The sequence below is a fragment of the Mercurialis annua genome, linkage group LG2 (assembly GCF_937616625.2).
Source record: "Mercurialis annua linkage group LG2, ddMerAnnu1.2, whole genome shotgun sequence".
Lineage (NCBI taxonomy): Eukaryota > Viridiplantae > Streptophyta > Magnoliopsida > Malpighiales > Euphorbiaceae > Mercurialis > Mercurialis annua.
The window spans coordinates 49,925,881-49,953,820 of record NC_065571.1 but is presented as its reverse complement, the minus strand read 5'-3'; the positions used below and the strand labels follow the sequence as shown (position 1 = coordinate 49,953,820).

Here is a 27,940-nt window from a genome sequence, read left to right as displayed (position 1 = left end):
ACCGAGTTAATCGACCAATGATGACGTCTCGAGAGATTTATAACTCACCGAATTAACCATCAACCATGCTTTAAACCTAAGGTGTGAGTCCTGATACAACTCTATCAAGTTAACTCACTAGATAGTGAGGAGGCGTCAGATGGAGAAATTAATCTGACCGAATAGTTGGGTAAAAAAACTCAAAAGTGTGCGGCACTGAGGAAATTTGGTTTTTCAAAGAAAAATAAAAATTCCGCTATAAAGAAAGATTATACTTTCGATCTCACCAAGGTAGATGATATTTTTGCTGCTTTGTTAAAAGATGGTCAAATCGTCCTAAATGAGGGGTATGTGATTCCGTCTGGTGATCAGAAAAACGGTGGAGATTACTGTAAGTATCACAACTAATGGAGGCATAGTTAGGGGTGGGCAAAAAAACCGATCAAACCGATTAACCGAACCGAAACCGGAAAACCGAACCAGAAAATGTGGTTAACCGGTCCAACGGTTTAGGTTTAGGTTTTTGATTTTTAATTTTCATGGTTAATGGTTTAGGTTTAGGTTTTGGATTTCTAAAAACCGTGGTTAATCGGTTAACCGGTTTATATATATATATATATATATTCATATATTTTTAATAATTAATAAGATATATTTTATGATCTATAAAATAATATGGATTTTATAATATACACAATAAAATATAAATATAAAAATATATTGATAGATATTTTATTTAGGAATATTTCTATATTTTAGGAGAATTTATATATAAAAATATTTTGAAAGAAATTTGTTTTCCTTATTAAAATATTTACTTAACAGAAATAGGAATATTTAAGTATATAGATAGCAGAAAGTGGACGTGAACAACACCACAAACAATTCAAAAAATACAAACCTAACTTTAATGTTACTTATAAATTATTTGTAAATAATAATAGTTTTAAATATTTGCATTGACTTAACTATTCATAAGATAGTTTAGATTTATATTTTTAATATAATTTGAATTTCTATGGTTTTTTTTTGTTTGCTAAAAAATTAAATAGAATTAAAATTTTATCTTTTTTTGTCTTTAATTTTTCTAATGGTTATATGGTTAAAAACCGCAAAACCGAAAAACCGAACCGTTTTTGATGGTTAACCGATTTACCGGTTAACCGTTTAAAATTTTAGGTTTAGGTTTTTAATTTTAAAAACCGTATTACAATGGACCGGTTTACAAATCACCCTCATGGACCAGTTAACCGGTCCATGCCCACCCCTAGGCATAGTACAAACAACTATGTCAATTTCATAAATGAAATCTATTGTGTTTCTTTTTATCGATCGATAATAATTGTCCTTGTCAATGTAGCAAACTTCCCTGAGATGCAATGCAAGAATTGACCATCAATTAACTTATTTTTCCTATTATAATTGCACTTTTATTGGATATTAAATTCTTATTTAATTTATCTTTTCCAATTACGTACACAAATATAATTTTGTTGGAACTAAACTCTTTACGTAATGAGACTAAACACTTACACTTTTAATCATTTTTTTTATTATTTATTTATAATTACTTAAATAACACGTAAGTGATAATTATATGACCCGTTCTTTACTTTAAATATTTTTAAATTATGTAATTATTATATGCTTTTAATCATTTTTATTATTTATATATAATTACTTAAATAACACGTGAGTGATAATTATATGACTCGTTCTTTATTTTAAATATTATTAAATTATGTAATTATTATATGACCTATTATTTACTTTAAATATTATTAATCATTAAATATAACATTTTAACTATAAATAAATTATTATAAAATATATTTATCTGTTTATTTTATTTTATATTAAATTATATGATTATTTTTTATAATGATTTTTAGCTTTACTCCTCAATATACTTTTAATATTTTAGTTCAGTGTGCAACTTACCAATTGTGAATTGATAATTATGAAATTATAACATGATATTTTATAAGAAAATGTTTACGTTTTTGTGTTTTAATGTGAGACAATTAGTAATATGTTCGTGTATGTGTGTGCTTAGCCCTTTTATTCATTTTAAGAAGATTCGTTTCAATATTAACAATGCTTAACCACTTTTCTATCTAGGCAATTGTATAGATATTGATATAACAATGAACTCTAAATAAAATTACAATTATATGGATATTCCAACTTTTACAATTTACGTATTAAATTTAGGCCTGATTACTTATAAAAATCTCACCTTATAACATTTTTTCGTTTATACTCTGACCTTAGAAAAAATTTATTTATACTCTTTTTTTGATTTTTCGTTTTCGTCTCTATCCCGAAAAAAATACAATTGACAATTTAAATAATTTAAGGGTAAAATTGGGCTAATAATCACCCACGGACCCTGACTTTAGGGGTACCTTACGCTAAACCCCCTGATAAAAAAAAAACTGCCGTAAACCCCCTAAACTTTACCCAATAATTAGCTAAACCCCTTTTCGCATAAATTGACCAAAATACCCTTCAAATCTGTAAATAAATACAAACAAACCAGACAGCTTCAATCAAACCACACTTAAAACCGATCCAATCAAATCAAACCAAACAATCTAATCAAACCTAAATTTACTTAAAAATTAAATAAATAATTATTTTTAATTTAAATAAAAAATAATAAATTTTTTTTTCCAATCCGGTGAGCAGACCCACCGCGGTGGGTCTGCTCACCGGAAAGCAGACCCACCACGGTGGGTCTGCTATCTGCAGCAGACCCACCGGCCGGTGGGTCTGCTTCACAGAGCAGACCCACCGTGGTGGGTCTGCTGCAGACCCACCGTGGTGGGTTTGCTCTCCGGTGAGCAGACCCACCACGGTGGGTTTAAAATTAATTTAAAAAAATTATTTTTTTTATTTAAATTAAAAATAATTATTTATTTATTTTTTAAAATTAAATGAGTTTTTATTTGAATAATTTTTTTTGCGGCAATGGACGGTGGTGGCCGGAAAAAACCGGCGGCGGCGGGTGGAAGTTTTCGGTTGGATGGTTTGATTTAGTTGAGTTGATCGGTGGTTTAAGTATGATTTGGATGGTTTATGTCTGATTTGATTAGATAATGACTTTAGATTTGGTTAGATTGGGTTGGTTTGGTTTTTGTTATTGACCTTAGGGGCATTTTAGGTATTTTTGAGAAAATAAAGGGCTTGGGGCGGTTTTTTGGGGCGGTTTTAGGGTAAAAGGGGTTTAGCTGATCATTAGGTAAAGTTTAGGGGGTTTACGGCAGTTTTTTTTTATCAGGGGGTTTAGCGTAAGGTACCCCTAAAGTCAGGGTCCGTGGGTGATTATTAGCCGTAAAATTGCTAATAACAACTAAATAGAAGGGTTAAACGATATTTTTTCTTATTTGGAAAAATACAAATAAGTCCTCTAACTTTAAAAATATTCAAATATATCCTATAATTTATTATTTTTAAATATTTTATTAAAAAAATTAAATTATTTAAAAAATATTTTCAACCTACCACCGTACTCTTTTGATTTTTTCGAACCCGCTAAATTTAAAAAAAAAAAATTGATGCTCCTCCTTCCTTGGAAGGAGGAGCTCTCCTTCTTCCATGGGAGGAAGGAGCATGGAGGAAGGAGCCGAGTTGCTCCTTACCCTAAATGTTTTTTTTAAAAAATATAAATTATTTTTATTTTATGTTTAATTTTTTTTATAATTTTTGATTTAAAATAATTATATTGATTTTTTTTAGAAAAGAAGGTACTTTTGTACAATTAATAATATTAATGTGTAGTTAGAATAATAGATAAATATGAAGGATTATTTTAGTTTTTTTTGCATATAAAAAGAGATCAATTTAGTATTTCGGGATAGAGACGAAAACGAAAAATCAAAAAAAGGGTACAAATAAACTTTTTCCTAGGTCAGGATATAAACGAAAAAATGTTATAAGATGAGAGTTTTTTTAAGTAATTAGGCCTTAAATTTAAGCAATGTATTGCTAACCTTGTTTAAATTCTTAACCACTTTTACGGTAACTAAATTTATTTTCTTTGTCTATTCAAAAAAAAAAGTTATTTTCTTTGTTAATGTAAAACTCTTAGTTAAATACTCTTACTTTAATTATTTATTTTTACTTTTATTTAATGTAATTTTTTTTAGAATTAGACTTATATTCAACTTCATAATTTTTTTAATAATTGAAGCTAACTTTGTAATTTTATATGTCCGCCCCCTCCCTCTTCGCACTATACATAGAATAAAAATAAAAAAAAATTATGTTTTATTAAAAAAAATATTTTTTTTCTGAAAGAATTCAGTTCAAAATAAATCACAAGCAGTTTGTATCAATATAATAAGAGAAATCATAGGCAGTTTGTATCAATATAATTAGGATCATTTTTGAGATTCAAAAAACATTAGAGGATCATTTGAGTCAGAAAGTAAACATTAGGGTCATTTTTGTACCTTATTCCTAAAATTTATAATATTATTTGATGTCCATTAAAATAAAACAAAATATATTTGTAGGATCTATAAAGGTAACCAGTCAAAATGGAAAATCCTAAGCAAACCAAAAAAAATAAAACAAAAACTAAATTGAAAAAACTAAATTAATGTAGAAATCTTTAAAGGTCCAAAAGTTCCTCAAATGATGAATTTTAAGCCTGAAAATCTGCCAGTTATGGGTAAATCTGATAACTGTGGTCGATCTCTAAATTATTTTCGATTTGATATTATCATAGACCCCGTAATTCCAAGCCAGTCAAAAAGATTACTGCTGGTATCAAAAACATATTCCTACATAGCATGTTCATCACTGAATCATGAAATTAACACATAATCTATGTTCAGTTTAATCCTCGATTGAGTTGCTAATGCATAACCATTAAAGAAACAAATCTTCAGAGGTTTGATATAATGCCTGTAAAGCAGTAGCAATTACATCCTAACTCTTTGAAATATACTTCCTTCTTTAATATAAAGAATCCACAGCAAGTACGATAACAGGCACCCGCCGCTACTAAACTCAAAACCCGTGCACCTGTTTTTACAAAGTAATTAGCCTAATAGAGTTGAGTAGGATCCTACTTGCTTTCAGCAACAGGGAGGTACACGCCTTCAGCTGCTATCCAAACATTATCCGCACGCTTTTCTCGGACACCACAAACCTGCATAAGCTCATAGATCAGAAAGAAAATATAAAATCGGAATGCTGGCACACGCCCAATTTTAATTTTAGCTGGACCACAAGTTTAATTCAAACAAACTATCATAAACACGGATGACGCCACACTTTTACTAAGTTTCCGTTTCAAACTTCCTCAGTTTTACTAACAATCAGCAATGTTCTCCTCACCTCTTGCTGGCCTCCAGCAATCCTTTGGTATTTCTTATCATGACTGTGCAAGTAGCCACTAGTATCAACATGTTGGAGCCGAATCCGTTGATCTTTCTTCCAAGTTTTCTCACTCCCTTCGATAAAAAGCCTGAAAACAGAAGACCAGTATAAATTTGCTAAACAAAAACAAGGTCAAGGCATACAAATATGAACCAAAAAAAACAGTTTTTATTTAGTCTGACCTCCAGTAATCCCCAGTGTCGGACTGAGACTCTCCTCCAAAGCAGCTAACCTATAACCAGTTAAGTATGTGACTTGAGTCAATAGTGCTGTGGATATCTTCTCGAGTACCAAAAAGTAAGTTTTCTGCCTGCTAAGGATACTTTGGGCATATATTTCTATATATTTCTCAATACATAGACATAATCGTTTGAAGGAATGGCTGTTCTGATAATATTGCTGCAGAATAAATGCAGACCCTCAAAAGGACAGTGTCCAGGTACCTCAAAACATCTCTAACTTCTAAAAAAAGAGTTTTTCAATACAAAGGTTCACCAAAAACAATGGCATCTAGCCGACTCAATTAAATGATAATTTATGTATCATATACAATCACAGCATCTTCTAAGCATTGAAGGAGCTTCACATTAGGGATATAATGATGTGTTTAGTTCAAAAGAATTCCACAAATTTTTGTAGAATTCATTTATAAACAAATATAGCTGCATTCGGTTCACTTAGAAATTCATTTAGTACCTCTGTTTTTTAAGTTTTGTGGAATTGATTATGTTTATGTCAAATAGATTATTAAATGAATTCATTTGCAAATGAAATGAATTCTACAGTGGAATTGAACCAGACAAAGGATAAGTATTGTTCTGTCACATCAAACACAAAAGAGGTATCTTATGAAGTGTGGATTCAAAAACTAAAACTCATACTGACCTCCAGGTTTCCTGATATTGGGGATGAATGCAAATGGCTATGCAGCCATTTTCTAGTCTTCATGTGTTGAAGACGGATGATTGTCCCACTCTTGATAGGATCACCTTGTTTAGCCGTGTCTGGCTCGGGCCTAACAATCTGCAGGAATAAAGGGTATTTCAAATCCATAAATAAGAGATCCACATGGGTGAAATGACAACCAATCAAAGTTCGAATAAACACAGATAATAAATATAATAAAAAGAAAAAGATCAATCACTATATCATTTTAAGAATGCTAGAATAAAATTCACAAAGCTTCTAAGAAACCACATTCTTTCTGTTCAAGCTAAGATCCACTAACTATGTAAACTTTTTTTTTCACAACTTCATAGGATAAAGAAGAGAAACTTACCCAGTAACTATTGGCATCATCGACATTAGGGAATCCCGTAACAGATTGCTGTCCACTACCAGAACCATAAGGTACATCATGAGAATGTAACCTGAATTTTGTCCGCTCGTGCATCAATTTGAGAACCGTTCCATATGTAATCTAAACAAAAAAAGAAAGGATCACACTTCCGACTCAAACACCCACATTCAACATTTCATTCAGTCAATAAATTAAAACCTGAATATGCAAGATTGTCATTCTCTTTGTCACTATAGTACTGTTCTAATTTATTGAGGTAACTATCAAGCGTGAACACTACGGAATTCTGTCCGGCATACAAATTCTAAGTGAACATTATATATATAATCAGCATTGTAGACTAAAATGTAACAACATTAATAACATAACATAATCTAAATTAAGCTAGAACTCACTATGGTTTAGAAGTTATCTAAAATATGATCACTCTAAAATCACATAAAGATGATGAAATTTGACATAATTTCAATTTACCGATAATCAGGCGGACCTAGCAAGAGCTTATGGTGGTCAGTTGAACATTTTATTATTTTGAATCTTTGAAAAAAAATATGAATATAGTATAGCAGTATAATTTTTATGCCTTCAAAATTTATAGTACCGCCTTCAAAAATCTATTTTGTTTATTTTGCCCATCTTACAAATTTTCATTACTATTTTAACCACTTTATAAAAAAAAATCTAGGTATAGCCATGAGCTTTTAATCGATTAAAATTTAAAAGCTTATAAAAAAAACAAAGAATAAGAGAACTACCTCAACAGATTCAGATGAGGAGGAGGACGATGATGAGGTGGCAGCAGATGCAGATGAGAATGAGGCATATTCAAGGTCAAGATTTAAAAAGAGGAAAATTGAAAGAGTAAAAAAAGCAATAGCCATAGCAAATAGCAGCCCAATAAACCAGTTTTGTTGCCAAAATGGTATTGGTTCTCTGTACACAATTCTTGTTGCACCTGTTTGATATTGTGGTTGTGATGCTGATGATGTTGAGGAAGAAGAGGGTTTTCTTCTGAAAGGGGCTTGTGGAGTTGAAGGAGCCACGATTAGTTAATGTGGTTTGGTTTTAGGGTTTCTTTAGACGATCGAACTTTTTAGGGTTTGCTTAGATGTTTAATTTTTTTAATTTGGATCTGTGAAGGTTTTGATTGTGATTCAGAGGGATTGAAAGAAATTGAAATTTGATGGAGAAGAAGATGGTATAATTCTTAAGGCTGGACACGTTAATTGACACTGTTTTAGCCAATCATGTTGTTCCACCTGGAATTTGTGGTGACGTGGAGACTATCTATTTGATATTACTCCTTCACTCTTATATATTCTTCCACTCTTGACCCAAATTATGTTGTTAACTTTTTTTAATTCGGTGCTTGAAACTTGAAAGTTATTTTATATAAATTTTATTGCTAAAATATATTTTATACATTTAATAGTTTGAAAAATTATAAACTAAAATAGTATCTTATTAAATTAAGAAATTATGATATAAATAATTAAAAATTCTTCTAATAGTAGATGGATTAAATATGCTAAATAAATCTAATATATTTAATTCAATTTCATCAAATATTTATAAAAAATACTTTTTTTTTTCTAAAACATGATACTTTTAATTTGAAAACTAATGTTGTTTCTACCACATAATATATTTAATTATTATTGGATAAGCTGATTCTACACTAATTGACAAGTTCTCTCCTGTGTTTTGAGGTGTTTATTTTTGCTTTATATTCGTTATAGTTTAAAGAAAAGTGTTTATGTTTGATTCATTTGAGATTTACACTCTTCATCTTCGGTTCAGCTCATAAACGATATCGTGAAAGTACTAAACCAACTCGTTCACGAGTTTGTTTGTTAGCGCTTAAACAAATGACCACGAGCTCAACTCGTTTAATAGCAACATGTGTTGTGTTGGGAAAGTTTGTTACTTCTTCAGGAGAATATGGTATTCTTGTATTACTGAGTTTATGGCGCTTCGTGAAGCAATTATATGGGCGGAAAAAATGGGCTGGCGGAAAGTGGTTTTTAAGGGGGATGCCATTCAGGTCTTCAATTTAGTTGAATGTTTATTGGCTTTTCGTTGGGCAATTTGTCAGGACATTTGTTTACGCCTACCCTCTTTTGAATACAGTCCATTTAGATGGATTAAACGTCAAAACAACAGCGAGGCTCACCGGCTAGTTCAACTGTAGAAAGCTAAATTTCGACGTTATAGTATTTTTATATAATAGTTTGATTAGCTTGCTCCGTAATCTAATTTATTTTTGAAAAAAAAGTTCACATAAAAATTATATTTAATTTAATACTACCTAATTCACGAATTCTTAACTGAGCTTATATACAAATTAGTTCACAAACTCCTAATCTAGTTCATATACAAACTCGTTAACTGACAAATAAACGAGCTCGTATACGAGTACTTCGAGAAAACATAAACGAGTGGAACGATACCATTTTCATATTCGAATATTTAAAAAAATGAACATAAAATCAAGTTTGATCTCGGTTCATTTGGAAAATGAACAAACATGAATTGGGTTTCTATGGAGCAGAACGTCGAGCTGATGGTTCATTTACACCCCTAATTCAAATTCAGTTAGAGCTCGGTTCATTTACACCCCTACCAGAGTTGATTAATAAAGTATTAGACTTAGATAAAACTTAAACCTACATTTGAAAAGCCCTGCTCGAGTCCGTCCAATCCTGGCTCATGAAAACACTGAAAAGGTAGAAGGGCTAGGATAATCCATTTGTGGAGCAAGGAGACAATATTTGGGCTGAACAAAACATCAAAACTGGAAGCTTCACAAACATCTTATTATCCACTTCGGCAATTTCCTACTTATTATTGAAAAAATGCTATTTAACCCACCTAATTTAACCTACCTTATTGTACCGTCTTACGTGACATGTTTTTATTTGCTCAATTCCTATCCAACAGTGTATGTATTGATTTCTCTCTTTAAATTAATCCACTCGTTTGTTGCCACGTCAGGTGGTACAAGAAGGTGGGTTAAAGTAGTTGGGTTATTTTAACCCACCTTCTTGTACCATCTGACGTGACAGCAAACGAGTGGATCAATTTTAAAAGAGAAATCAATGCATACACTTTTGGATAGGCATCGCCCATGACTCATCTAATGACCCTACTAATGAAATTAAAAATGATTAGTCTTCTGTTTTGTCGATCATAAAAAAAATGAAAGTGAGATTAGTAAACCAAATGATTTTAAAATGTTGAAGTATCTATAAAGTGTCAGTAATCAGTGGGCATAAATTAGAGCACCGCACACAGTTCTTCATCTGATCCACATCATAAGGAGAAGGCATCGCCCTTGCCTTTTTATTTCAGTTCTGTCTCTGCTGCAAATTCTCTCTATCTTATCTGCTCTCTTTATTCCCAGGTATCTATCATCACATTACCCTTCCTTAATCCACTTTCTAATTACTACTAATTTTCATGACTTACCTCATCATTTGATTGCCCTGTTCTGAATAATTTGCTAAACATAGAATCTAGATCAATTTTGATTTGATTGAGGGGTTCTGAAGTTTTTCAAATATTTTTGTGCAGATGGCTTCATCAACTCTAATCTGTGACACCCAGCCCTGGAAGGACTTGCAGGTGATTATCACAAACTTTATTTTATTGCTATTGTAAAAACCGAATTGCTAATTGCTAATTGTATTGTTGTTATTTGGTGTAGGCTCATGTTGATGATGTAAAGAAGACTCATTTACGCAATTTGTTGAGCGATACTGACCGATGCAAGTCCATGTTGGCGTGAGTTTCTCATTTCTCTTCATTTATATTGCCAATTATGTTCAGTCATCATATCATCCTTTTAGCTTGTGCTGTATGTTGTTTACAGTGAGTTTGATGGGATTATGCTCGACTACTCGAGGCAACAAGCTACTGCTGAAACTGTTGACAAGCTCTATAATTTGGCTGAGGTAAAAAAAAACAACCTTTTTTTAAACAAAAAATCTGTGCTGGAAGTAGATGGTGATAGTTTTATAATACCATAAATTTTGTTATATTTGTCTTGTTTGTTAATGCAGGCAGCTCATCTCAAGGAAAAGATTCATCGCATGTTCAATGGAGAACGCGTAAGTCTTGTTTTCTTCTCTACATTCTAACTTTTATATTTCTTCTTCTCTGAAATTAATCTATACACAGGATGAAACAATTTTTTTGGTAAGATTGTTCATTTAACTATAGGAGTCTTAATACAATTTGTTTTTATGTGGAGTTATGTTATGATTTTTGTAGTTGTATCATTATGGTTTATTAGAGCTTAGAATTGATTTATTGGATAGAATTAAGATGGTGGGAGATTAGACAAATTGGTTGGAGTGCAAGAACAGTGATGCGTTTAGGATTTGTTTGGACGCTTTAGCAATGTGGGACAACCCTTGTCGTAGTTGTATGACGATGTTTGTTTACCTTTCAGATCAACAGCACAGAGGATAGATCCGTCCTTCATGTAGCTCTTCGTGCTCCAAGGGATGCAGTTATAAATAGTGATGGGAAGAACGTTGTACCAGATGTCTGGAGTGTTCTTGACAAAATAAAGGACTTTTCTGAGAGGATCCGCACTGGTTCCTGGGTAATTTAGAGTTATTGTTCTGAATTGAAGTTGGGATACTTAATACTTGCTTGAATTGTGTGGTAACTGGAAAATGTTGATAGGTTGGAGCTACTGGGAAGCCACTTACTGATGTTATTGCCATTGGTATTGGTGGCAGCTTCTTAGGTCCATTGTTTGTCCACACAGCTCTTCAAACAGGTCTTTAGATGATCCCTATGTTAAAGCTTCTCCTCAGCTTTTATTCATTGTAATTCCGTTTTCCTACTCGGAAAGATTCCTTATTACTTGTTACTGGCTTGAAACTCGCAGACCCGGAGGCTAAGAAATCTGCAAAGGGCCGCCAGTTGCAGTTGTAAGTACTTGTATTACAATGTTCTGTTGTTACTTATGAATTTTGTCATTAATGGCATGATTACTTTTAAGGGATGTCTATGCAAGGTTTTATGCAGTTTATCTCAAGTGTCTGTTTCATACTCTGCTCTCATTTAATTATTATTTTCATTTGTAACAGTCTTGCAAATGTTGATCCAATTGATGTCGCTAGAAACATAGCAGGCCTAAGTCCTGAAACCACCCTTGGTAAACCATAATCTTTTTTATTGTTTATTTCTCCGGTTATTTGGCTTCAAGTTCTTAAATGCAAGGATTTTTGGCATTTACTTGCAGTTGTCGTGGTTTCAAAAACCTTTACTACTGCTGAAACTATGCTAAATGCAAGAACGCTAAGGGCATGGATTTCTAAAGAACTTGGGTAAGTGCAATAAATTTATACTCCTTGTAATGAAGCTTGAATTTTTTAGTATTAAATTACTTAAGAGGATAATGTTCAGCGTAAATTCGAGGAATTAGTTAAACTAATAGTGGATTTTGGGAGTGGCTGGATCAATGTGTGTTAAGGTTGATAGAGAACATGTGCTGCCATCTTAATGAATGTATATCGTGCTCTATATGCTTACAATGGCTTTATCTGTAAGTGACTGTTAAATTTTTTTAGGCCTTCTGCAGTTGCAAAGCATATGGTGGCTGTTAGCACAAATCTCACGGTACATTTTTCTTTCTGTTTTTCACTTGCAGCTTTTAATTTGTCAGAAATTGTGGCAGTGGAAGTGCTGTGCAACTCCTTTCTTTATTCTATTGATCTAATATTCCATCTATTTATTAAAAATATCATTATATGTAAAGTTCTACTGCCCAAAAAAGCTGATTGGGTACATGTAATAGCTAAGTGTGTGACATGTCAATGATCACGATATTAAATTCATAACGAGCTGTCTCATCCTCATTTATTAACTTAAAAATGCAGCTTGTAGAAAAGTTTGGTATTGATCCAAATAATGCTTTTGCATTCTGGGACTGGGTTGGTGGCAGATATAGTGGTAAGTTTTTCCCTTCTTTTGGATGCCTTCTTTTTTTGAGTTATTTTGGTTAGTTCTAATTTGATTTTGGGTTTCAGTTTGCAGTGCCGTTGGAGTGTTGCCTTTGTCTCTTCAGTATGGCTTCTCCATTGTTGAGAAGTATGACTGTTTCTAATTATTCTAAATATACATCTGATAATTATTGCTGCATATACTTGAGTTGGTGGAATTGTGAAATTCTTTGTTTTTTTTTTCTTTCAATAACTATTGTTTAGTGTGAGGGCAAAGTATAAAAAACACAGTACTACTAAACTGCAAATTGCATTAATTTGTGATTTAAAGTTTGTTGCTACCATCTTGAATGCATTAAGGGATGGTATATTCTTTTGGTATAAGTGCATCTTGTTAAGATACTAAGCGCTTTTAATTTATTGTGTGAAGGTTCTTGCAAGGAGCATCAAGCATTGACCGCCATTTTTCTTCTGCACCGTTTGAGAAAAATATTCCAGTAAGGCTGCTAGTACTACGAAGCATACCAGAACTATACTTTTGCTTGGTCCATAATTGATGTTCAACCTCTTTAGTCCCTGGCTATACTTTAGATCCTAGAGTTTAGGTAGAACTTAGCAGGCGAAGGGCTGAATGGAGAAAATGTTGGGTATTTTATAATCATGTTATTTCTTTAGTTCTTTTATTTTTTCTGTGTTCTTAATGTTTTTGGCTTCATAGAGCATTAAAAGTAAACTTGCCACTAGTTATATTGACATCATCCTATGGTGGGTTATCTTGATAGCTTTTGGAGCATGCAAACTAGGTATGCATTAAAGATTCTTACTTTGACTGTCCACAATTTTTTCCTTCAGGTTCTTTTGGGTTTGTTGAGCGTGTGGAATGTTTCATTCCTTGGATATCCTACAAGAGTCAGTGCTCTCCTCCCCTGGATATTTTTGAATTTTGGAACCATTATTGAATATTCTTAAATTCTATGTTGTTCACACCATAACTTATTCAAATATCTTTCAGGCTATCTTACCTTATTCCCAAGCCCTGGAAAAACTGGCTCCACACATTCAACAGGCAAGTCTACATGAAAGATTAATTTCCCCTCAAATTGAATGAAAAATGAAGAGATCTGCTTGATATAGCACTTGTAGTAATAAACCTCTTATCTACTTTACTCTAGGTTAGCATGGAAAGTAACGGGAAGGGGGTATCTATTGATGGTACGCCGCTTCCTTTTGGAACTGGTGAAATTGATTTTGGTGAACCAGGGACAAATGGTCAGCACAGCTTTTATCAACTAATTCACCAGGTAAATGCACATTCTGTTATACATATATCATAGATTAATTATTTAGCAATAGACTACTGTATGAACATTTTCTACTCTTTTGTCGAATTTTAACGTTAAAACTAAGTAAGGGTAAACTCTTCTAGAATTATTTTTATGTATCATGCACAGGTTTAAGACTTTAACCTCGTCTTCAGATCATACTTTGTTTTCACAAACTTGAAAATTTTCTATGCTCATGATGTGCAATGCATTCTTGAATGGGTGATAGGACGGATCATAGAAGCTTTTGTTTGCTATGTGCACATTAAAGTTTTTCTTCAATTGTCTATGCACCACAAGCTGTGTTCATGTTGTTTCTTCTTCTTGAGTTTACAGGGACGTGTAATTCCCTGTGATTTTATCGGTGTTGTGAAAAGTCAGCAACCTGTATATCTTGAAGGTATCATTAATTTCAAGAATTAAAAAAAATCAGATTTTGAAAAGCTTTATTTTCTAGTTGTCATGCTTTAAGATTAATTTGTTTGACAGGTGAGGTTGTAAATAACCATGATGAACTCATGTCCAACTTTTTTGCACAGCCAGATGCCCTTGCTTATGGGAAGGTACACAATGCATATATATAGTGCAATTTAATTTTCCGTCTACTTCAATGTAGGGGTGAGCAAAATCTTGAACCGACTGAACTGATGACCTTCAGTCGGTTTGGTCGGTGATAAATTTGGGTTTGGTGGCTTCGGTTTTAGAGCTTTTAAATTTTGGTTTTTCAGTTCTCGGTTTGAGATTTAGAATATCCAGATTAGACGGAACCCATCAAATTAATTGACTTATTCAGTCGGTTTGGTTTTGAATTTTTAAATTTTGGTTGGTTCAGTTTTGTTACTGTTGCTTATTCGGTTTGGTTACAATGGTTTGAATGCTCACCCTTACTTCAATATGGAGTTGATTTACATCTTTGTGTTTATGTTTGGTATCTTGCAGACAGCAGAACAGTTGCAAAAGGAGAATGTTCCACAACATTTAATTCCTCATAAGGTTGAATTTATGCAGCTTCTCTATTTTGCATTTATACTTTTTCTTTGCCGAAAAATGGTTATTCTAAGCCGACGCGACTTTTTCAGACCTTCACTGGGAATCGGCCTTCTGTCAGTATCCTGCTTTCATCATTGGATGCTTACAAGATCGGACAGGTTTGTGGTTAAACTTAATTACGAAATTGGACAGGTCTGCAATCTGCATAAGCTGTGTGTACATGGACTTGTGCTGGCACGTAACATCTACCGTTTTTTTCTTCAGTTGTTGGCGATTTATGAACACAGAGTAGCTGTGCAAGGCTTTATCTGGGGAATCAACTCTTTTGACCAGTGGGGAGTCGAGTTGGGGAAGGTATGAGCTGAGGAAAGATGATAATTTCCTTACAGCACAATTTTACTATTTCATGGCAACTTGTATTTATGTTTATGTGATTTGTTGATAGTCACTGGCTAGTCAAGTCCGAAAGCAACTTAATGCATCTCGTACAAAGGGAGAACCAGTGGAGGGCTTTAACTTCAGCACTACAACGATGCTAACAAGATTCTTGGAGGTAAAGGCTACATAAAAGAGAAGTGTAGATAGACCCCTATATACTCAACAATTATGAACTGAGATTGAATTATATTTTGCAGGAAAGTTCAGATGTTCCAGCTAAACCTCAAACACTCCTGCCTCGAATATAATTAGAACAAATATATACTTTGGCTGGCCATTTTGCTGACGAATCGGTGGTTCTTACATAATTCCGTCGGCTTATATATTAACTTGAGTCGTTTTGAGACTTCCCTAATGTTTAGGGTTTCTTCTCTTCCAAAAACTAAAGCTATCTTGAGCTTTTGCATACACATTATTGTATTTCAAATAAATTGTATGTTTACAGTTGTATGATCATGTTCTAAGGTACTACATAAACTCAAAAATAACAAAAAAACTTATCATAAAGCACAGACTCCTTGTTTTCGCTAAACTGCATTTGCATTACAGATTTGATTTACTTTCTTTGATCCTGCTAAAACATACAATTTACTTTTTCATATGCCCACCAACTGTTCACTAAAATTACTGAACTGAACTAAACAAAACAAATTAGTAGATATAAATATCAAACACCTGTAGACCCAAACCCTCCTTCACCTCTAACTGTGGCATCCAAATCCTCAACTTCCACAACTTGAGGAGTAATTATCTTCTGAATAATCAGCTGCGCGATTCTATCTCCAACTTTCACTTCAAAATCAACATCAGAATGATTAAACAATATAACACCGACAGGTCCCCTGTAATCAGCATCTATCACTCCTGCTCCCACATCGATCGAGTGCTTCCACGCCAGTCCTGATCTCGGCGCTGCAGTTAACAAAAGGTATAAAATTAAAACTGAAAATTTTGTCCGAAACAGAATCAATTACATGATTATATATAAACATAGTACCAATGCGAGCATATGTTCCTTCAGGTACGGCGATATTCAGATCGGTCGGGATTAGAGCTTTTCCTCTTGCAGGAACCTTAGTCTCAGTTGCACTGCAGACAATATTACAAGAAACCCACGAGATATTATTGATTGATTTAAAAATCGGAGAGGGTAAAAATACGCAGTTTTGTGGAGAAATTACCTTGAAAGATCGTAGCCAGCGGCGAGGGAAGAGCCTTTAGATGGCAAAACAGCTTTATCAGAGAGCTTTTTAACCTTAAAGAAGGAGTCGGCGGGTAGATGATTGCCATTTTGTTCAAGCTTTTGGATCTTGGGTGATGGCTCTTGAACCTCAGGGCAGTTGTTTTGAGTCATTTTGGGGGAAAAGACGAAGGATAAGCAGGACGAATAAGGAATTAAAATGGGTTTTACGTTAAATGAATAGAAAACGCTCAAGGGTTATTAAATAGAGAAAAAAAACTGATGGTGTTTGGCGCGGAACATTCCCGCCATTGCATATTGTGCTCTATTTGAAATAAATTTGTTTGTTTCCCTATACACGGGAGGTTTTTTTTATAATTGGAGAGACAAAGCGCTTGCGAGAGGAATTTAATCCACGACGGTGAGCGCTTATACCATTTGAGTTATAACTTATTAGTCTCATATACGGAGTTATATTAGAAAGTAATATGTCAAAATTTTGACTTTCTTTCCTTTCGATTGAAAATTAAACGATGTGATTTTTATTTTTATTTTCGTCGTCAGTTAGTCATTCTATCTAGGGATGGTCACGGTTCAAAAACCGGCGGTTTTGAACAGTTCAAGAAATATTTGAACCGACCTTGAATTGCCTTTTGGGTGGTTTCATGTCGGTTTGGAACCGGCCGGTTCCGGTTCACGGTTTGACGGTTCGAAACATTTAAAAAATATATTTTATGAAACTAAATTTAAATATTTTAAATCAAGTTAAAAATTAAAATTTAACTTAACATAAACAATTAATTATGCTTAAAATTAAGAGAAAATTAGACCATTCACGGTCTTGGACCATTTTATATTAAAAAGTACAGTTGATAGTTTCTCTTTTTACAATTACTGTGGTCAATTAATTAACTTGATTTCTAACCTTTTTTCTTTCACTTTAATACTTTATAAAATACAAAATTACAACTGTTGATTTAGGAAAGAATTTGCATGTATTTTTGATAGTGATTCTCAAAGATTTTTTTTCATTAATCTCGTCATTAACACTCACCATTAATCCAATTACCAAAATCATTCTCATTTAGTTTGAATTTGCGTTGAAAACACTTGACAATGGCAAACACTAGATCTATGTCAAAAAAATCTCCAACTAAAAACTTTTCAGTGCCGAGATCAAATAGAGAAAGCTAATGGTGATGATCCAATGGTTGTCAAGGTAAGTTTAATTTCTTTTTGTTTATTTTTTGTTGTTTTTTGGTGCGATTCCATGTTTGTAATTGTTGTTATTTGTGATGTTGTCCGCCGTAGTAAGTCCGCCCGCCGCCATAAACCCTCTGCAATTGCCCACCATCGTCACGGTCCATTCATAGAAGCGTCTCCTTCTTCAGATCCGGCGACCCGCAACCTATCCCTCTATTCTTCACTGACATCAATATATTCTTCTTTAGATTCAAATCTTCGCTTCTTTTTCTATTTAAGGTTTCCTGTTTCTAGAAAATTACAGATGGAGGACCTCCTGCCGTCATGATGAACAAATCGGAATCGGGGATCAGGTCCGCGAAGCAACATCAGTTTTTGATTTTGTAATTTTATGACTTGATTTTTTTGTTTGGTTAACCAATGGTGTACTAATGGTACACCAGTACTCTTGTTTTTTTTAGTACGCTAATGATTAACTTTGGGTAAACTGTTGGTTGTCCTCCAATGATACTAATTAGGGGGTAACTATATGTTTTCTAACGGTTAACTATTAGAAAACTATACTTGTGTCAGGTTATCTAAAATATGAATATATAATGTTAATTATTTTTTTATTAGTTAAAGTTAACTAATAAGTGACTACTGGTTAACTAACAGTTAACTAATCTGGTGTACTGTTAATTTTAGGATATATTGTTGTCAGATTTATTTAAAATGATTTTATGATGTTAATAGCATTTTTTATTAGATTTAATTTACTAATGGTTAATTACATGTAAACTGATAGTATACCGGTGTTTTTCTTTTTATAAATAAATGAATTTGTATTGTGTATTTATGTTTGTTGATTCTTTAATATGTAGGATGTGGAGTACTTTATCAAGCATGTTGATCATTTCTCAATCAAGATTGTCGTTGCGGTGGTGAAGGCGGAGGGATTTATAATAGAATTTTCAACTAGTTTAGTAGAAATGGAGTTTCAAATTTGTAATGGTTTTTTTGTTAGTTAACCAATGGTGTACTAATGGTACACCATTATTCTTATTTTAGGACAGTATTAGTAAATGTTGTTTTAGCTGTTGGTAAATTTGTTTTTTTTTAATATATGGTTAATAAATTGTTGGTAAAATTGAATTGTGTGTTTTAGACAAATTATAATTTTTTTTAAAATATTAATGACTTTATTTTTAGAATATCAGTAGTGAATCTTGAGTAAACTGCTGATAAACTTATAGTTAATCGATTATAAATATATTGTTAATAATTTTTTAGTAAATCTGAATTGTGCATTTTTAAACAAAATTTGTTTTAAGTCTATCATTAGTTAACCATTAATGCACCTATAGTTAACTTACAACAAAATGTTATATTTTTTTGAATAATTTACAAACTTAACAGTGGCAGTTTATATCATTGTGAATATTGCCTCATTCAGAAAAAAAATGCATGCAATTGCATGAACAATTTATTCTCCGATTACTATCATATAAGCATGCAATTCACTACTTATAACCCTATTATTGTGGTTGTTTCGAATCAATAATATTGTTAATTGGTTGATGAAAATATTAATTAATAGATTATAAATTACACAAATAGATTTATTATATTGTCAATTAGTTGATTCTTTTTATTTTTTTCAAATCAATTCATGTATCTTAATAATCCTTTAATCTTCGTCTTTTATGGCAGTTTATTAGCATTTAAGGATTCTAAAAGATTTAAAGTTATCATAACAACAACTTTCCATAACAACATCATTCCATAACAGTTCCTATAATTAAGCATTCTAAAGATTCAATATCTTTCCTTTTTAATATCATTCCACCGTATTCCTTATATTTACTAAATCTATTTGTGCAATTTATAATCTATTAATTAATGTTGTCAACTTTTTTCTTGTCCACAGTAAATTTCTAAATAAGTTTGCATATGTTGGGTTCTTGTTAATTTTTCTCTAAAATTAAAATATCCATTTAATTTACCATAACTTTTGATAATTAATTATTTATATATTGTTAATATAGTCGTATATTGCTATAATAATAAAATAAATGGTTAGTATTTAAAAGGAATGACAAATTAAAATATATTAAAATAAATAAAAACTTTTGATATAATTATAGTAGTATATATCATAAATAATTATAGTATGACATTAATAATCAATAACATGTATACATAAATAATAAATAATTTAAAGTATATAATTTTGAAAATGCACGGTTCATAACCGGAACTGACGGATCCGATTTCAAGAAATGTTGAACCGGTCTAAACCCGCACTCCTCCTGATTCCAGGTTGGTTTAGACATGGTTCAGAATTTGACCGGTTCTAGGTCGGTTCATGGTTCAGCGTGGTCCATGGCCACCTCTAATTTTTATGTATATTTTGATAGCTAACTATGTCAAAAGACTTGCCTACAAAAATTTAAATTCAATTTAGTGTTTAAACATATTTTGACACAAAATATTAATAAAAATTTCAAAAAATGGCTACTATTTACATTTCTTACTTTTAGTTTTGTCTTTAATTTTTATTTTCCTATTTGATTTAGTTTTAAAAACTAAGACTAATTTGAAAACAAAAAAATAATTTTTTACAAAAAATAGTAAATATTGAAAAATAATCTGAAATCGTAAACTCGGTCAATCTCATAATAATGTAGTAATTTTTATTTAGGCATATTAAATATAAGTTTAAGAAATTAAATTATTTTTAAAACTTAATTATTTGACTTGGTTAAGTAACACCAAAAATAGATAAAAATGCTAAATTGTTGATAAAAATAAAATAGAGAACCACAGACCAAATTGTAAATTATGACATTTGTGATGATCTTTGAGTTACTTTGTCTTAAATAATTTAAAAAGGTCAAAGATACAAGAGGCTTTTAAATTGTTAAAAAGGAACAACTAGCACTTTTAGTTGTTTCTTGACCATTGAGACCCTCAGTGTTTTCAAACGTTGCAAAACAATACTTTAAAATTTAGAAAATAGCACCAAAGCCTTTTTAGTACATTTTGTTGACACTTGACCCCTTACATCTTTAGTTATTTATGGCTTTTTTCAGGTGTAAATGTTTATTAGCACGGTTTAAAAACATCGAGAGACTAAGAGGCTAAAAAAAACTTATGTAGTTTTTCAATAAGAGTTATGTCATTAAAAAAAGTTTTAGGCTTATAAAGTGGATCAATTTTTAATTTTAAAATATTTTATTTTAATGTTTTGGTCTAACCATTATTTAAATCAAAACTTTTGCAGTTTTTTTCATATACAATCAAATTTTTTAATTTTTAAAATTATATATAGTTTGAAAGTTTTTTTTTTTGCAATTATGACAACAAAAGTTAAATTTCATTTTTTAAAATCTAAATCCTTACATTTTTATCAATTCCGACCAAACGTTCATACTAACTCTTTTTAGAAGTTAGACAAAAAATAAATAAATTTGGCCGTGATAAAAGATACAAATGTTTGAATTTTAAAAAATAAAATTTAGAGTTTTTTTGTCACAATTGCAAAAAATAAAACTTTCAAATTGGATATAGTCAAAATTAATGGGTTTGGTCGTAATTGATAAAAGATGCAAAGGCTTGGATTTAAAAAATGAAATTCATATTTTTTGTGTCACAATTGAAAAAAAAACTTTCAAAATTGAGCATATTTATAAAAATTAAAGAATTTGGTCGTAATTGATAAAAGATGCAAAGATTGGATTTAAAAAATGATTTGGTCTAATGTACTTAAATAAAGACAATTTTAAAGTTACATAATATTATCTGCTAGACCATTTTAAAGTTACAAAATATTATCTGGGTACAAATGACTTTTTTACAAATTTATGGTATAAACGAAAAAAATTTAAAGTGATTTTTTTTAAATAATCAGGCTTAATGTTTACTATTTTACACACAGGCTACAAAGCACAAATGCTATTACATCTATTGGTAATTTTTCAGATTTTAAAGATGCAAGTTTGTCATATGAAATAATTAAAAAAGAACAATTTGTTCATAATTTAACAAAAATATTAAAATTCATATTTGCGGTCATGGCATCTTCTAATTATACAAAAGAATATATAAGAGCATCTTCAAAAAACTCTTTAAAATTATCAAATTTTTAATTCAGAGAGTTTAACAATAAATTAAAAATTCAATGTACTCTCTATTTTTTAAATTTAAAGAAAAGAGTGAAAATGGCATTCCACATATAGAGAGCTATTTTCACTCTCTACTTCAAACCTTAAAAGATCAACTTTTAAATTTCAACAAATAAATTAGTTAGTTTTACTTTAAAATATAATATTAATTATTTTTAATATAAAAACTGAATAAATAAATAATTTCAAAATAAAAATAAATTTATATTATTAATTTATTTTTGTAAAAATTAAAGGGACTGTTTTGGGTAAAGTATTTATATAATTTTGGCCCATCTTTTTCTCTTATCATACATTACCTAATAAGCTAATTTATTTACCAAAAATACCCATTATATAAAGAAGCTTTATCTCATTTTAGGTTAAACTTTTACATAGCCACCTTTTTTTCTCTCTTTCCTCTCTCTTATTCTCTCTTCTTTTCTTCTTTTTCATTTGATTTTCAGTTTATCTTCTCCGATTACTTTCCCGTTCGTCTTGTCCGTTCGTCTTTCCGATTGCGCTTCCATTCGTCTACTTCCGATGAATTTCTCGTCGTTTCCGGTCGTTTTTCCATTCATCTTTTCCGTTCGCGCTAGTTCGTTCGTCTTTTCCGTTCGCGCTATGGATTTCTCGACTCGTTTTTAGATTTGTGTAATTTTTTAGGTTTTTTTTAATAATTTAAATATTTTATAAATAAATTTTTGTAGATCTATAATTTTTTATTTATAAAATTGTTCTATTGTTCATATAATTATTTATTTTGTCTTCTCTTATTCATATATTTGTTTATTGCTACTGATTTTGTAGAGAGAATATTGATTTATGGTGCATTTGCAATAATTTTATAATATATTTACGTTTTAGTGTATTTTTGGCGTATTAATGGTGTATTTATGCCGTTTTTAGTGTATATTTGGTGTATTAATGGTGTATTTCTGCCGTTTTTAGTATATTTATGGTGCATTTACGATATTTATGGTGTATTTGCAGTGTTTATGGTGTATTTACAATGTTTCATGGTTAAACCACAAAAAACACTACAAAATGCTATAAATACACTACTTATACACTACTTATACACTATATATACACACTAATTTTACACTATATAAACACCATAAAAACACTATATATACACTACTGTTACACTATAAAAAATTCCAGGAAAAAAATCTATAAAAAATAAAAATTAACACTATATAAAAAAACCGCCGGTCGGTTCTGTCAGTTTGGTTGACCGAACCGAAAACCGAAATTGAAAAACCGAAAAATATATTTTGGTAAATAAAAAAACAAAACAGGTAAATAAAGTTAGGGCAAAAAGTCAAAAAATAAAACTCAAAACTTGCATGTAAAGTTGTAATTATTTTGGCGAAACATGTATTTAGAAAAATTAGCATAAAATTAAATTAAATAAAAATATTATTATTAAAAAAATCATTGAATTAATGTTATTAATATTTAATATTTTTATTATTATATTTAAAAATTCAAAATTTAAAATTAAATTTAGAAAGCTCATTGGAGTAAAAATAAAAATAGCACTCTCTATTTTAAAGATGCTTTTTATTTTATTAAAAATGCTTTTTTAAATAAAGAGTCCTATTGGAGATGTTCAAAGAATATAATTGTGCCAAGAAAATTATTAATTATTGAATGTCATCAATCTTAAAATTTTCTGAAACAAAATTGAAAAATTACACTGTTTTCTTTCAAAAAACATAAAATAAGCGGTCCAAAGAGAAAATACTCCAAACCGAACTCATCTTGTTCGTTTTCTTTCTTTTTTAGAAAGAAACCTAATTACTATTCTCCAATCTCGCTTAATTCAAGATCCTTTTTAATTTTGATTTACTCATTGCGAAATCGATTCAAGAATCTCGACAAAGAAAAAACCCTAATTAATCAATGGACAAGGACGGAAAATTAGGTTCAGGCGAAGACGCAAAGAGTAGTAGTATTGATAACAACAGTAATAGCAGAGAAATTGCAGCAGAAAATGAGATTTACAACGAAGAAGAAGAGAACCCTAGTTTAACTGAAAATGGCGGAGATACGTTACAAGACGATGATTCTTCACAGCAGCAGCCGCCTTCTCGGAGAACTCCGTTTACTAATCTCAGTCAGGTCGATGCTGACCTGGCTCTTGCCCGCACTCTTCAAGAACAGGTTTCTTTTACTGTTAATTATAAGTATTGTTTTTTGTTTGTTTGATCATTGTTGATGATGGAGTTGTTGTTTTTTTTTAGGAAAGGGCTTATATGATGTTGAGGTTTAACAGCAATGAAGGGAGTGATTATGGAAGTTGGGAGACCAGTAGTTATGTACATGATGACCATGATCACTTTCATGATGGTGATTTTGGTGAGGAGGAGGATGACGAGGATGACGATGGAAGTGATGGAGATGGTGTTGATGAGGATGAAGACGAGGATGATGAGGAGGATGCATTTGATGTTCATGCTCATTTGACTGATTCTGAACCAGTGGTTGATGTTGTTATTGATCCTGCTATGTTTTCTAGTGACGAAGCTTATGCTAGAGCCTTACAGGATGCTGAAGAACGAGAAATGGCTGCCCGGCTCTTTGCTTTTGCTGGAATTCATGATCGTCTGTGCTTTTTTCTTTTATTTGTATAATCAATTAGTAGTTTTTGTTAGGAAAAAAATCCATCTAATTCTGCCTGTTCTGTCTCTCTTGTAGAAGTTCAGGATGCTGAGGACCATGCCGGTAACTCTCAGGTGCCTTTTAATCTTTATTTGAATTTCCATCCATCGTATTCCTTATTGACAAATTTTGAGTCCTTTCTTGACAATGTATGTTAGGTTATTATTCTTTTGGCCAGTGTCAAAGATATCATTTGTCAATTTTCCTTCATATGAACTAGCCTCATAAACCGCTAAAGTCTTAAAATTTATGCTTTCAGGCGCTGTTCCACTAATCATTTTTGATATTGATTTTTCAAACCACATGTTTCATAATCCATAACATTTCCACTTTTTCTAGCACTAAAAGTGAGTTGAAAACAAGATTGAAAAGTAATCTATAAGCTTTTCACATCAAGAACTTATTAATTGTAACGATATAGATGGTTTTATGCTTTGTTTATGTTCATCCTGCTTGTGAACTGTTTGCCGTATGATTGAGTAGAATAGCTTAATTTCAACGATTGAGTATGCAAACCCTTGTCCAGAGTAATTGGACACAATTCAATTGTCTTTATATAATTCTGTTACTGTTTTTTGTGGCCTTGAACTTTTGTTTATAAAGATGTGAAATGAATTGCATGCAGATGGGCTATTTTATACCAATCATGGAAGTAATTGTTCTTTATACATAATTATGTTGTCATTAACATTTCTTTTATTCTTTGACGTACAGGATGGATGGGAAGATGTTGATCCAGATGAGCTTTCCTACGAGGTAAGATATGGCTATAATTTCGTCCTCCTTGCAAATTGTTTAGTTTGATTTAATTGTCATGGAATGTTGGTTGATCATTCAGGAATTGCTTGCACTGGGTGAAGTTGTTGGACATGAAAGTAGAGGGCTTTCTGCTGATACAATTGCCTCTTTACCATCAGTGAAGTACAAGGTCGGAAGCAGTCAAAATGGAAGTAACGATTCGTAAGTGCAAATACCTAGTTTTATTGTCAGTAGTTATTTTGTGATAACTAATTTCTTTTCCTTGTGTTACAGCTGTGTCATATGTCGGATAGATTATGAAGATGGTGAGACTCTCACACTGCTTTCATGCAAACATTCCTACCATTCAGAATGCATAAATAATTGGTTGAAAATAAACAAGGTATGCTTCATTTTATATTGTTTGGTACCTCTTCATGCTGTCTTCCCTTGTTTCTTGCTAAGCCATTTTCTATCCAAGATTACCTGGTTGATTTATTTTACTAGGCTGATATATTTTGCTAACTGCACTGCTTTTTTGATGGAATGTCTTGGCTAGTCACTTTTTCTTGGGGTTTTTGCATCCTCCTTTTTTTTTAAATATAAATAGGTCACAGATTTGTATTTTAACTGTGGGGTGACTAAAAGTCAACTAAAACTGAACGTGAGTTGCTGAAAACCGAGTATAACTACTGATTCCCTTAGTTAGTTGTATATTAACCGAGTATCGAACTGCACTTGTTGACCTGATTAGTTTATAGTAGCAGTAATTGATGATTTGTGGCATAACGTTCTACTAAACCTGGTAGGTGATTGAAGCAAGTGGAAATAATTGATGATATGTGGCATAACCTTCTAATAGACCTGACAGGTGGAAAGCGCATGTGTATTGGATGCTTGTACTAGCTTTTTGTAACAAAAGTGTGTGTAGTGGATTGAGCATGGATTCATATGTAACTACAACCTTTTCCGGTCATGAACATTGTCCGCTTTTTTAGTATCTTACGTTCATACTGCTCTTTGAGTGTTTGGTTAGTAAACGTTCTGCTCATCATATAGAATTGAGAACTGAAATTGCATGCGAAATAAATTTTGTAAGTTAGGCAATGGGGATAAGAATGTTGTCATTACACAACTATCCTGATTCCTTATCACTAAGCTATGATGCAATGGATTGTTCTCTTGAAGACATGCTTAGTTACTTGCTCTGTCGCTGCAGGTTTGCCCGGTTTGCAGCACTGAGGTTTCCACTTCTGGACACAGCTAGTATTTGTTGCCAGCGTATCTTACAAGTCGGCCTTCATATAGTACAAGTCAAAGATGATCTGTACAAGATTCGTGGCGCTAGCTCAACTCTTGTTATTTTTCTGAGGTGAAACATCACAGCACACAAAAACCTGTAGTATTCATTCTTCTTCAGTTATGCTGTGTGTATTTCAAGTGACCTTTTCACTGAAATGGCTTGAACCGAAATCCATATTCTGTTTCTTTGAATCTTCGATTTTAGTGTTAATCTGTCTTGTTATTCTATAATTTCGTGTATAATTACTTTTAAAGTTGTCAGAACTCATAAGCCTCAAATTTAATATCCGATTTTGCATATTTTGTTGTATGTAGACCTGGTTAAGTTCTTGGGGACCGGTTGAATCTGAACCAAATGAGATGGGTTGGGTTTAGTTAGAGATTACCAAGTCCAAGCTCTATTGAGCTGACCGGAAATTGTGGTTGAACCTTTGATGGAGTTGACCCAAAAATGTAAGTCAGGTACACTTTGAATGGGAAAATAATTATTTTGATAGACCGGGTCAAGTATGAAAAAAAAGAAGATTTTATTGCCAAGTCTAGGATTAGACTGTCTATTTTGTGCAATCTGCGAGATTTTTCTTTCTTGTTTTGCATAAATTTGGATTATGTTGCAATTTGAAGCATAGCTGCATTGTACAATTCTAAATTAAGTTTGATTAGCATGGTCAGGGTGGTCTGGTCGGTTAAGAACCGATTGATTTAAAGAAAATTGAATTATTTAACTTATTTAATTGAACATTTCAAACTATTAATTTTAATCAAAAATGATTTAATTGAATTAGTTAGAAAAATTAGAGTATACAAATTGAACGGATTGATTTAATCCTTAAATTTGGTTAATTGATAAAAATATAAAAAATAATGTCTAAAATGAAATATAAAATATTTGGTTAATTCGGTAATCGGTTTTAAAAAATAAATATTAACTATAACCGGATTAAATTCTTTAACCAAATCTAATTGAAATAAATTGGTGAAATCAGTTACTTTAGTTTAGCATTAACGAACTGCGTGCTCACCCGTAAGCTTGGCGGTATGCACTATGCTGTGTCGAGCTGCCGCTGTTGATAATATTAATTGCTGTTGATTTTCTTAATCGCAATAATAGCGATAAAAATTTAATAAGCTTGAAAAGTAATTTTACTTTTCACATCTTCAATTGGAAATGTACTATTATTTCAATTTTCTATTAATGGATATCAAAACATAATTTGTCAAAGCAAAATCTTATAGGAGTTGATGCTTCGTAGTTCGTATAATCATTTTGGCTGCAATTTCATAATTTTTTAAACTCTGCCTTAATTCATTATATATGTAATCAA

The 27,940-nt window shown here is 31.6% G+C and overlaps 4 protein-coding genes across 4 annotated transcripts; 2 read left to right on the top strand and 2 right to left on the bottom strand.

Annotated features, from left to right (window-relative positions):
• Positions 1 to 4,857: 4,857 nt before the first annotated feature.
• Positions 4,858 to 7,874, bottom strand: LOC126670158 (stromal cell-derived factor 2-like protein). Its single transcript, XM_050363828.2, has 6 exons — positions 7,426 to 7,874; positions 6,650 to 6,790; positions 6,256 to 6,393; positions 5,553 to 5,602; positions 5,329 to 5,458; positions 4,858 to 5,140 (listed from the first exon to the last, which is right to left on the bottom strand). The coding sequence occupies exons 1-6, from the start codon at positions 7,549 to 7,551 to the stop codon at positions 5,057 to 5,059; spliced, it is 669 nt and encodes a 222-aa protein (XP_050219785.1). The 5' UTR covers positions 7,552 to 7,874; the 3' UTR covers positions 4,858 to 5,056.
• A 1,969-nt stretch (positions 7,875 to 9,843) lies between these two features.
• Positions 9,844 to 15,884, top strand: LOC126668824 (glucose-6-phosphate isomerase, cytosolic). Its single transcript, XM_050362024.2, has 24 exons — positions 9,844 to 10,073; positions 10,244 to 10,294; positions 10,377 to 10,453; positions 10,542 to 10,623; positions 10,732 to 10,779; positions 11,124 to 11,279; positions 11,363 to 11,459; positions 11,571 to 11,613; positions 11,773 to 11,840; positions 11,928 to 12,012; positions 12,256 to 12,304; positions 12,565 to 12,637; positions 12,715 to 12,775; positions 13,058 to 13,124; positions 13,480 to 13,536; positions 13,640 to 13,693; positions 13,800 to 13,928; positions 14,286 to 14,349; positions 14,439 to 14,512; positions 14,889 to 14,942; positions 15,029 to 15,097; positions 15,204 to 15,293; positions 15,385 to 15,492; positions 15,575 to 15,884. The coding sequence occupies exons 2-24, from the start codon at positions 10,244 to 10,246 to the stop codon at positions 15,623 to 15,625; spliced, it is 1,707 nt and encodes a 568-aa protein (XP_050217981.1). The 5' UTR covers positions 9,844 to 10,073; the 3' UTR covers positions 15,626 to 15,884.
• LOC126668825 (deoxyuridine 5'-triphosphate nucleotidohydrolase) lies at positions 15,863 to 16,796 on the bottom strand. The gene is made up of 3 exons (XM_050362025.2): positions 16,559 to 16,796; positions 16,375 to 16,466; positions 15,863 to 16,289 (listed from the first exon to the last, which is right to left on the bottom strand). The coding sequence occupies exons 1-3, from the start codon at positions 16,729 to 16,731 to the stop codon at positions 16,045 to 16,047; spliced, it is 510 nt and encodes a 169-aa protein (XP_050217982.1). The 5' UTR covers positions 16,732 to 16,796; the 3' UTR covers positions 15,863 to 16,044.
• A 6,811-nt stretch (positions 16,797 to 23,607) lies between these two features.
• Positions 23,608 to 26,913, top strand: LOC126669998 (E3 ubiquitin ligase BIG BROTHER-related-like). The gene is made up of 7 exons (XM_050363650.2): positions 23,608 to 24,077; positions 24,158 to 24,518; positions 24,612 to 24,649; positions 25,290 to 25,331; positions 25,414 to 25,535; positions 25,608 to 25,716; positions 26,533 to 26,913. Exons 1-7 carry the CDS (start codon positions 23,817 to 23,819, stop codon positions 26,578 to 26,580), a joined length of 981 nt encoding a protein of 326 aa, XP_050219607.1. The 5' UTR covers positions 23,608 to 23,816; the 3' UTR covers positions 26,581 to 26,913.
• Positions 26,914 to 27,940: the final 1,027 nt, after the last annotated feature.

Coding starts and splice junctions, on each gene's coding strand:
- LOC126668825 (XM_050362025.2), bottom strand. CDS start 16,731: ATGACTCAAAACAACTGCCCTGAGGTTCAAGAGCCATCACCCAAGATC. Junction 16,467..16,558: donor GCTGGCTACGATCTTTCAAG/GTAATTTCTCCA, acceptor TATTGTCTGCAG/TGCAACTGAGACTAAGGTTC. Junction 16,290..16,374: donor AGGAACATATGCTCGCATTG/GTACTATGTTTA, acceptor TGTTAACTGCAG/CGCCGAGATCAGGACTGGCG.
- LOC126669998 (XM_050363650.2), top strand. CDS start 23,817: ATGGACAAGGACGGAAAATTAGGTTCAGGCGAAGACGCAAAGAGTAGT. Junction 24,078..24,157: donor CCCGCACTCTTCAAGAACAG/GTTTCTTTTACT, acceptor GTTTTTTTTTAG/GAAAGGGCTTATATGATGTT. Junction 25,717..26,532: donor ATTGGTTGAAAATAAACAAG/GTATGCTTCATT, acceptor CTGTCGCTGCAG/GTTTGCCCGGTTTGCAGCAC.
- LOC126668824 (XM_050362024.2), top strand. CDS start 10,244: ATGGCTTCATCAACTCTAATCTGTGACACCCAGCCCTGGAAGGACTTG. Junction 10,295..10,376: donor AGCCCTGGAAGGACTTGCAG/GTGATTATCACA, acceptor TATTTGGTGTAG/GCTCATGTTGATGATGTAAA. Junction 12,013..12,255: donor TGGATTTCTAAAGAACTTGG/GTAAGTGCAATA, acceptor AAATTTTTTTAG/GCCTTCTGCAGTTGCAAAGC.
- LOC126670158 (XM_050363828.2), bottom strand. CDS start 7,551: ATGGCTATTGCTTTTTTTACTCTTTCAATTTTCCTCTTTTTAAATCTT. Junction 6,394..6,649: donor ATGATGCCAATAGTTACTGG/GTAAGTTTCTCT, acceptor TTATTCCTGCAG/ATTGTTAGGCCCGAGCCAGA. Junction 5,141..5,328: donor TTGCTGGAGGCCAGCAAGAG/GTGAGGAGAACA, acceptor GAGCTTATGCAG/GTTTGTGGTGTCCGAGAAAA.